The following is a 10,713-nucleotide window of genomic DNA, read 5'->3' on the forward strand; positions in this document are numbered from 1 at the left end:
TGGTTATTTGTTAAAGCCGACCCAAACCCTTTATTTTGTGCTGACTCAGAAAAAGATTAGAAAAACTAAATAGTCCAGTCTATGTGTGCTTGAAAAAAGCAGCACCCGGTGGAAATATGTAAATTCAGCATGTCTATGAATCTTCTCTCCTCTCCCAAGAAACACACACACACATCTAATTTGCCTTTTTAAGGGCATATATATAGGACAAAACGACATCAATCATGTTTTTAATGATGGGAGGCTGTGGGTGGAGGTTGTGTGGCAGGTGGTGGGCCAGGACCATCTCCCAGGCATCCACCAGATGAACGTTCAGTCCTTTGAAAATGGCTCTGAGCACCTTATCACCCTGCAGAGAGTACCAGTCACTGTTGGTCAGTGTAACACCAAGCGTCAGCGCTTTAGGGTTTGCAGTCCGGATGATGACCACTGTGTCTGGAGCTCTGTCCAGCAGCCGCACCACCGCCCTGCGGATGCTTTGCAGCCTGCGGATGTATACCTCAATGGGGTAAGTGCCGAAGTGAGCCCAGATACCAAAAACTACAACGGTGCTTTTGCCTCCGTCTAATTCATTGGCGATGTAACGGAACTGGCTGGTGGGAATCTCAGAAGAGCGGAGAGGAGGACCATGGCAGCGGTACGTCACCAAGGTGTTGCGAGCATTATGTAAAGCCATGAAAGGTCCAGCTTGCTTCGCACTGTGCAGGTTGAACTGAATGAGATCTGGAAGCATTCGACAAGAAACATATTAATCCACAGCGAGACTAACATCAAACAGAAGAAATACCTGCCGGTCAGGTACCTGGTAGTGCTTTAGTGAGGTGTTCAAACCACTGTCTGACAGTGGAGTCTCCATAAAGGTAGACCTGCATGCCTCTCAGACAGTCACCGATGGTGGAGGTGTTGAATTGTTGAACCTGGGCTCCCCTCAGTGCTCTCCATCTTCCTTTGTAGTAATAGCCGGCGTGTCCAGACTTCACATCACTGTTCACTTCTGCTGGACATGAGAGGAAGTGTGAAGGATAGAGACGTTAGTAAGTCTTCTTTTTTAAATTTTTCAGTCAACAGTCTCTAAACCTCCCCATGCCCATCTCTCCCTCTGTCTCAATGTCCAATATCGTTTCTTATTATCTGCATTTATTGATCCTACTATCATTACATTATTAGGGGCTGGGCAGCATCAGCTGCCAGGACCCTATTGTTTTCCTCAATGTTCTTATTTCTTTCTTTCTTTCTTTCTTTCTTTCTTTCTTTCTTTCTTTCTTTCCTTTCTTCTTCCTAGGAAGTCCTACTTCCCATGCATAATCAGGTAAAAAAAAAACACAGAAATGTTCGACCCCATGCCAGATTTACTCAACTCCAAGGACATGGGGGGCACAATAAGCATTTAAAATTAAAAACTTTGGAAATTTCTACCAAACCAACGTTCACTAAAATGGTGCCCCGATACTGCTGAAACTTTTGTCTACTTAAACTCATTACAAATTATAAAGTCCATCACTCTGTTTTTTTCAAAATCTGTAAAACTTATTACGTAAACCTATCTCCTCAACATTGATTCTGTTTGTACAGAGCTTCCTGCCTGATTTACCTCTAACAACCTGTTCTATATTTGAAGTAGAACAACTGTGATCATTATTGTAAAAATCCTGCTTTACCTGTTGTTTTTGGCAACACAGTGACACTGGCAGGTCCTGAAGCCTTAATAGAGCGTTTCATGTTGACTTTACTGATGGAAAATGGAGTGAACATTATAAGATGGGTTACAGCAGACTGCTTGATTTGTGCTGCTTCAAAAACTGTAAATCAATTTTAAAGGGGAATTGACGTTTTTTTTACAATCTGGACCTTATTTCTAGCATAAAATACAATAATTTACTCACCCAGTCATTACAAGCCGACGAAATTAGATCCAGCCGAGAGCCGCGTATATCCGTATAATGCGAGTACACGGGGCAGATAACATTATCTGCTGCGAAACTCGTTCATTTCACCAATATTTTGTTATGATACACTAGTGCTATTCCCCTCCGAGCCCGTGGTGGCATGTTATCAACATCCGGCGCCTGTAGGTTGACCTACTAACCTCTGACCTGGATGATGTCATCTCTGACCGCGGTGCGGCGCAGCTTGTTGCTACTGCTAATGCTACGGTTCGTTTCTGCGTGTTTCCGACTTGTCAGAACAAAATGAGCAGCTGCACGAAGTTCAGCTTCCACAGGCTTCCTCTCCGCAGCCTGGACTCACTAAAGCTCTGGCTAGTTGCACTAAAAATTGACCCGAATGCCGAAGCAGAATGATTATTATCAGAATGACCCGCGCAGCGCTCGGAGATGACATCATCCTGGTCAGAGGTTAGTAGGTCAAACGGCAATTCCCCTTTAGATATGCAAATCTACTAGCTATAGGTAATACTGTATACTGTACTACTGTATATGTATGTATTCCAAATTAAGATTAGAACTAAAATGAAGATACACTTTATTGATCCCAGGCTGTGTTACAGCAGCAAGCAAATAACACACAAAACACAATACAAACAGAAAAATACGACCAATGGATAGAATAAAGAAAAAGAAACGCAATTTTGAATAACAAATATATACAAATGTATATGCATGATGTTAATATGTAAAGTAATTCAAAAAGCCGGTCCGTACGTGTCTCTCTGCTCCCTCACCTTTGAAAAAGCTGCTCCTCCTTAGCCGTGAGATTTCTTCTGAACCCTCCCATAGAGTGTGTGACCCTGGTATCACAGCTCAGCTTTTTTGGCTTGTAGCAGAAATACGGTTCACCTGTTTGGAGGTCAGTGTAGTTGCACAGCGGCTGCTGGGTCGGATGCAGACAGACATTACAGGTGGTCGTCTCAGACACCGAGCCTGAGCGGAAGGTGCTTTTAAAGTAAACCCTGTCTGGCTGTTCCCTGGTCAGTTTTTGCAGGACGGTCACAGCCTCACTAGGGTGAACCAGTGTCACCTGATGGGATAGAGAAACAGAGCTTTCACTGAGAAAACAAGCACAGGCCTCGAGAGGGTGTGGGGTTCAATTTGAATAAAGACTTACAACAATACTGAACTTGAGTGTTTTACCTCAACCTCAGCGCTCCCCTCCCAGAGCAAAGAGAACACAGTGGAATAGGAGCCATTGAGGTGATCCTCCATTTGCCCAGCCACACCTGCACCAAGCTCCCGGTTATGTAGACGGCTGACTAAGAAGTCCCCCCCAGATTGCTTGGGTTGGCCTCGGTAGTCGTACATTTTAATCATAACCTCCAGCTGATCTCCTACACGCCACTGTCCTCCTCCCTTCTTTGGGAGAAGTGTGAAGGTGCTGTGAGCAGGATCGCTGGTCTGCTCCAAAGAAACCAGAGCTGTGGTTTCAGGCCACGCAATAGAGTCCAGTATGAGGTCCTCTTCCTGAGCGTCCTTCGGGGTTAGTGGCTTGAAGGTGCACAAGCCGTGATGCATGTAAGGGTCGGTTAAAACTTTTGGGAGGATCATGGTGGAGTTGACTTCATGCTGAAAGTGAGATGGAGAGAAAGTATTGGAAACAAATGAGCCAGTGAGGAAGATGTTTCCTGCCACACGGTATGAAATTACTGTTGTTCACTTGTGGTGTTGAAGTTTTGCATTCACACTGGACTGAACTACACTAAGCCTGCAGGGACTTTTCTCCCCTGACTCTTCTGGTAAGGTACACACACACACACGTATACTATGTGTATATGTTTGCATATGGGCTGTAACTCACTGAAACAAGCTTTACAGGATTTACAGGAACTTTAATGTTTGTTCCTGATGAATTGGTTTAGCAGCATTTATGAATGAAAATAATTAAACAATACAAAACAAAACAAACAACTAACCCTAACCCCTAACAACTTTGATACAGTATTTACATTTTTTAAATATATCTGACCGGTTTGTAAAGTTGTATGTTGTCAAACAAAATAATTCCTGACTGATCTTCTACATGATATGCTGCCCGTGTGGGCTGGCATACATCGGGAAAACCACCAGGAAACTGAAATAAAGAATAAGTGAACATAAAAGCACAATCTGCAGGAACGATAGGGATTATCCTGTCGCAGCACACTTTAATTATTCGCGCACCACGACATCTCCTCCCTACGCTTCTGCGTAATCGAACAAATCACCGTCCCTTTGAGGGGCGGAGATCTGGACAAATTGCTAAAACAACGTGAATGTTACTGGATTTACACCCTCCAGACCCTGGCCCCCAAGGGACTCAATGACGAACTTTCATTAAATGTTTTCCTGTAAATATCTAAAACCGTGGTATCATCCTACTATTTCTCTGTAGAGTGCAACATCTAGATTAATTGCTTTAGGGTTGCTTGTGTCGTCTAAAATTGATGAACTGTTGTTGTTTTTTCGCGCTTCTCTATTTTTCCCATGAAAAATATTTGTTTTCTATATTTTCTCTTGGATAGAGACGTGCTTTTTCAGTGTTTTCCCTCATTGGAGCTCTCCTGTCGGATCTTAGATTTTACGCATGCCTGTGGGATCCGTACATGAACAGCTAGACCTAAATCTGTTTTGTTGTCTTGTTGTCAGGTACACCCATACATGCACGCATCTGAACCTTCAGATCGTGGATTAGAAGATAATGATAACATTTGTTATTTTTTCGTTACATTGTTCAGTCATGGCATTGTTTATTGTGTCTAGTCGTTTAATCTTTGACACATTTTGATATTTATTGTATTTTTTGTACCTTATGTCTCCTCTATGATGTGTGTGATGGAAGGATGTGCGTCAGAGCCACTCCCCACCTCTAATGAATTTTCTCTCTTTATTATGGAATATAAATATTATATCGCCAATGTGACTGACAGACCCGTGTTTCGGACCAAACACTCTATGTAAGTGATTGCCGTCGGAAGATATAACTATTTAAGACTTATATTAACACAAAAATTCCGCTTACTTCTGCTTTAATAAAACAACAAAGGTAAAAGGTGTAACAACCATCCCCACCCCTGTCAGCCATTGTTTGACCACCTGTACCAACATGGTGGTTTGAAATAAGCATTGATGAAATGACTCATATTTCACTTGAGAACCTGCTCTTTGTTTTGTTTTGTTTATTTAGATCCCCATTAGCTTTTGCCACGCAGCAGCTAGTCTTTTCATCACAATAAATGACAAATACAAACCATTAACACACAACACATTAATACATAAAACAAAAAATACATACAGAAAACACATACTCAATACATACACATACAAAACAAAACATCCAAGACATCTTTCATCTTATACAAGTTACCTAATTCAAACTTCAACGGTATCGATACTAGTCAAAATTTAGGCTTGGTCCAAAATATTAGTTTTTTTTTTTTTAGTTTTTTGGCTGTAAAACCTACACACTTATTCACATGCAATGTCAGGGAGTGAGTGGGTACACATGATATAAACTCTAATGTTATCCCTTGTGATGCTGTTACAACCATCCCTTAGTTACGGCCATTCCCAGTCTCCCTTAATTAGTCAGAAAAACAAACCAAAAAATAAATTAGCTACTCAGAAAAACAGGATTTTTAAAATTATTATTCAAGTGAACGCAATACGCTTCCGTATTAGAAGATTGCCTTGCATTACTTTACTATTCTTGTTGGGGGGAAAAAATCACACAAAAAAACACAAATTCATTCGAAACTAAACCTATTTGTGTAACATAGAAACTTGAAATTGAATTGTTAATAACACAAATTCAAATTATGTTAAATTTACTTTACCTTAGATTGGCTTTTTTCAAAAGGGCAGGTCCTCCCCTCCTCTTCGTAGATGTCATGTAGCACATAGATTAAAACGAACGCAGCTAGTAACAGGAAGATGACTCCGTACTTTGGAAGGCAAAAGTTTGCCTCCCTTGTTTTACAAGCTTGGACCATCCTGATCAGGAATCTGGTCTTCATTTCTTCCCTGGCTGCTGCAACCCACTGTGACCAGTTACTCTGGAACTGGAATTAAAAAACAAACAAAAGAAAGTTGTAACCCAAAACTTGTTCTTGCAAAATAATGTAAAAACCAAATTGTAAAATCCTCACTATCCAAATAGTTTGTCGTGTCTGTCTGGCTCCTAGGTACTGTAGGACCAAAATAAAATAATTAATAATTTTAAAAAAAGTCACATAGAAATCAAGCACAGCCGCTGACAGGAGGCTCTCTTTACACTTTATCTCGGTAACCGTGAACCTTTAACAGGATAGGCATGGTTTCCCGCAGCGCTTTCCTGTTAAGGCGGCCGTCTTAACAGGAAAGAGCTGCCGCCTAAACTAACGTCTTAAAAAAATAAAAATGCTGCTCCCTTTTGCAATCTTGTCAAAACACCACAACCACAGGTCACGCCCAGCCATTCACAAATAAACTCAGTGTGGTTTGCAAATAAGACACTGACCTATCAAACAAATACACCATGCTTCAGAAACAAATAACATATTTCTTTAAAGCAGAAGTAAGCGATATTTTTGTGTTAATATAAGTCTTAAATAGTTATATCTTCTGACAGCAATCACTTACATAGAGTGTTTCGACCGAAACACGGGTCTGTCAGTCACTCTGCTCTGCTCTGAGCTGAGGAGAAAACTTTTCTTGTATCCTACAAGTTTTATCCAATGAGGAGAGAGAACGGCATGAAGGGCTGTGTGTGCAGCCAAGGGATGCGCGGGAATGTGGTGACGTAGGGACGAGGACCAATAGATCCATGACAAGGGCGGGGGCTGCTAACTCCATCGGCTGACAATACGTTATGGTGCGTTCAAGGCAACCCGTAACTCGTGTTTTTCCGACCTGTGACGTCGTATCAGTTCGATCTGGTACGAGTTCACGGGTCGGAAGTTACGAGTGGCCGTTATAGTGACTTTCACAGGTAAAACAGGTCGGAAAAACACGAGTGGGTTGCCTGGAATGCTACAAAGTCGTAAGTTGTGACTTGACGCTGTAATTTACGGTTTCAAAAGCCTGCCTGGAACGCAGCATTAGCCAAAACGACCGGATCGCTTACTTCTGCTTTAATGACCAAGGCACTGACCTCTACAGCATCAGCTACAGTATGAAATATAATAGCTGCTGAGGTCAGTGCAGATCAGTCACAGGAGAGATACTGTTATTTAGAATGGAAAGAAAACTACTAAACCTAAACAATTTGGAGGAGAAATGAGGTTGAAAAACATGTGTAACAGGAGGAAGTTATCATCAAGCCAAAACACTGTTTGTGTGTTTATTGTTTGTGAGTCTTTCCTTAGAGCTTGTTGGGTGCAGCTCAGTGCCTGAGGGTCTTCACTGCAGTGTGAAAACATTTTACTATGACGCAGTAAAAAAAACACACATTACCAGACTCAGACGCCACTGATGGCGTCAAAGCTTTAAACCGTCTCATACAGTACATACATGGATGTTTGTGTACGGTAACAGTGAGTGCACATGGGTGGATTTTTTCTGGAGAAATGCATTTTCAGTATTTTTAAAATCATTTTACATAATTTAATGTTTTCGTCAGTGTCATTTAAATACAAATCTTTGGAGATATTTATGGTGTATTTCTTGATTGAGGTATTGTTTTTTGGTACACCCACTCTTTTATTTGAGTTTAGTTTTCCTCATACTGTATTTCTAGAAGTACAGTATTAAACTATTGTCACATTAGGTGTTACAATGTTCATCACATAGCTAAGCCTTAAACAGCAGTCCTATTAAAATAGTTACTGGTATTAATTTTTGGTCACCTTGAAGAGAAACTGGTAAAATCCAAACATAGCTGTTTCTCACTTGGAGTCTATCTGATGAGCTCATAGACAAGATTTACAACAAGCTTCACAATGGACAGTAGTTGTTAAAAGAAGTGTTTCAAACTCCCCCCGTCCACTTGTAACACTGTCACTGTAACACCATCTTTAACCCATTTGAACTGCAATATGATCCATATCTGTAACTATATATGACACTGGAGAGGAACAGACTGACCTGCACATGTTGATCTCATCATCTCCACATCCTCTTTATCAGTCCGTACTGTGGTTTGAAAGTGAACAGCTCCTCCCTGTGGTGACATGGCTGCACTGTGCCTGCAGGAAAATGCCAAATTAATGTGATTATAAGGAACATTTACTTAGAAATGCATCTATAGCATATATAAAATGCTTCATAAAATAGTTAAAATGGGAAAAACAATTCATTCAAAAAGCTTTAAAAAAGTAAGAAATCGGATATGTCACCATTATTTTCTCAGGTGAATTACTTTAACATGGTAACAACATTACCTATTTTGTCAATATTTGATTAAACTGTGATATTATAGATATAGATCTTATATATAGATCATACGTTTTTTTAGTGCTTGACATGAGGTGTCACTGGTTGAGTCTTGAAAATAAGTGATAGATAGATAGATAGATAGATAGATAGATAGATAGATAGATAGATAGATAGATAGATAGATAGATAGATAGATAGATAGATAGATAGATAGATAGACTTATAAACAAGGAAATTAAGTTGTGCATCAAGTAAAAGTGTCCACAGCTCCACCTGCTGGTGACAACACAACATGACAGTGTGTACAGGTGACATTCAATGCCACAGGTGAAGGAAACTGAAAGTAAATCTGACAGTGTTGATCGGAGCTGAGACGCCATTACGGGGTGTGAGATCTCTACTGGAAAACACACGTTCAGAGGACTGTAAGAGGAAAGTTGAGGACTCAGTAACTCGGTGAGTTTTGCTAAAATGGCTGAGAAAGCTTCTGTCTTGGAAAGTTTCCTGAGTTGCCACGTGTGTTCAGAGACTTTCAGAGATCCTGTGTCTCTGAGCTGCAACCACAGCTTCTGTTCAAGCTGCCTGAAACAATTCTGGGAACAAGCTAAAAACAAAAACTGTCCCATTTGTAAAAGGAAATCTTCAAAGGATCACCTAGAGGTGAATTTTGGACTGAAGGCTGTGGCTGATTCCTTTGCTGGGAGACAGAAATCCGGATCATCAGAGACTGAAAAGCAACATGAGAAACAAATGGTGGTTTGTACTAAACATGAAGAGGAGCCTAAATTGTTCTGTAAGGATGAAGATCGAGTTGTGTGCACCGTCTGTGATTTTCCTCTCCACCAGACTCACAAGGTGGTTCCTGTAGAAGAAGCAGTCAGTGACCTGAAGCAGCAGCTGAAATCTGACTTAAAGTCTCTGAAGGACAAGTTGGATATATACGAGGAAGTGGAAGAAACCTACAATGAAATGATTCAACACTCCAAGAAGCAGCTGTCGTCCACAGAGAGGCGGATCAGAGCAGAGTTCAACAAGCTCCACCAGCTCCTGAGAGAGGAAGAGGAGTTCAGACTGGCAGCTCTGAGGGAGGAAGAGGAGCAGAAGGGGAAGACTATGAGCAGAGAGATGAAGATGATTAAGGAGCAGATCTCCTCTCTGTCAGACAGTATCTGTGCTGTTGAAGCAGAGCTGCAGAAACACAAGGTGGCGTTCCTCAGCAGTTATAAAGCCACTCAGACCAGAGCCAGAGCCCAGTGCTCACTGTCAGATCCACAGCTGCTCTCAGGAGCTCTGATAGATGAGGCCAAACACCTGGGCAACCTGTCCTTCAGAGTCTGGGAGAAGATCAAGGAGAAGGTCCACTTCACTCCTGTCATCCTGGACCCAAACACTGCACATTCCTGTCTCCATCTGTCTATTGACCTGACCAGTGTGAGACAAGTAGACACATGGCAGCAGCTTCCTGACAATCCAGAGAGATGGAGTAAGTATCCTAATGTCCTGGGCTCTGAGGGCTTCATCTCAGGGAAACACAGCTGGGAGGTGAAGGTGGGAGATCATCCTGACTGGAATGTGGGTTTGGTTAAAGAGTCAGTTGACAGGAATGGAGAGTGTTCGGCGTCACCAAAAGATGAAATCTGGTGTTTACGGCACCGTGATGATAAATACACCAATGGTGCTGGTAAGACTCTGACAGTGAGGAAGAGTCTCCAGAGGATCAGAGTCCAGCTGGACTATGATGGGGGGGAGGTGTCCTTCTACGACCCTGAAGACATGACTCACATCTACACTCACAGAGACACTTTCACTGAGAAACTCTTCCTACTTGTTAGTGTTGGAAAGTCTGGTGATGCTAAAACTTCTGATATCAAAATGTGTCCCTCTGAGATCAGTCTGTGATGTTCAGGGACGTTTGTTTTTCTATCATGATGGTTTGAGGTTTATTAAAGGGATAGTTCACCCAAAATTCAAATTTCACTCATTATCTACTCACCCTCTCATGTCGGGGCTTCAATACAAGAGGGACATTACAGACGAGCAGCATGGAGGTATTTGGATGTTTTTTGGTGTGTCTTTTTGGACGAAGAAAAGTGGTATCCATTCACAACCATTATATGGACAAATACTGCTGCGCGGACCCCCCCGTAACTCAGAGAAGGCACGGAGGACTCTGAAAATTCTCACAGCTCTTAGTCGACATGAGGATGAGATAATGAGTGAAATTTGAATTTTGGGTGAACTATCCCTTTAAACTCTAAACTAACATCACACTTTACAGCCAACCTGCTTCTACACCTGCTCACCTGTGATTTTGTCTTTAAATCACATTTGATCAATATCTCACATTAGACTGATCAGCAGAATTTAGTTTTTATTCAACCACAGTGTAACATTCACTGAACTGATTCTTTTTCATTGAGTTGTTGTGATG

General features: G+C 41.6%; 2 protein-coding genes across 2 annotated transcripts; one reads left to right on the top strand and one right to left on the bottom strand.

Moving 5' to 3' along the window:
- Positions 1-175: 175 nt before the first annotated feature.
- On the bottom strand, positions 176-5,882 carry LOC310991939 (NXPE family member 3-like; the record flags this gene model as incomplete). The annotated part of the gene is made up of 6 exons (XM_083979870.1): positions 5,765-5,882; positions 3,090-3,518; positions 2,681-2,976; positions 1,659-1,729; positions 803-997; positions 176-723 (listed from the first exon to the last, which is right to left on the bottom strand). Exons 2-6 carry the CDS (start codon positions 3,498-3,500, stop codon positions 176-178), a joined length of 1,521 nt encoding a protein of 506 aa, XP_083835996.1. The 5' UTR covers positions 3,501-3,518; positions 5,765-5,882.
- Positions 5,883-8,698: 2,816 nt separating this feature from the next.
- On the top strand, positions 8,699-10,181 carry LOC310991940 (nuclear factor 7, brain-like; the record flags this gene model as incomplete). Its single annotated transcript, XM_083979871.1, has 1 exon — positions 8,699-10,181. The coding sequence occupies exon 1, from the start codon at positions 8,754-8,756 to the stop codon at positions 10,179-10,181; it is 1,428 nt and encodes a 475-aa protein (XP_083835997.1). The 5' UTR covers positions 8,699-8,753.
- Between the last annotated feature and the right edge of the window lie 532 nt (positions 10,182-10,713).

Source organism: Trachurus trachurus (assembly GCF_905171665.1).
Source record: "Trachurus trachurus genome assembly, chromosome: 9".
Lineage (NCBI taxonomy): Eukaryota > Metazoa > Chordata > Actinopteri > Carangiformes > Carangidae > Trachurus > Trachurus trachurus.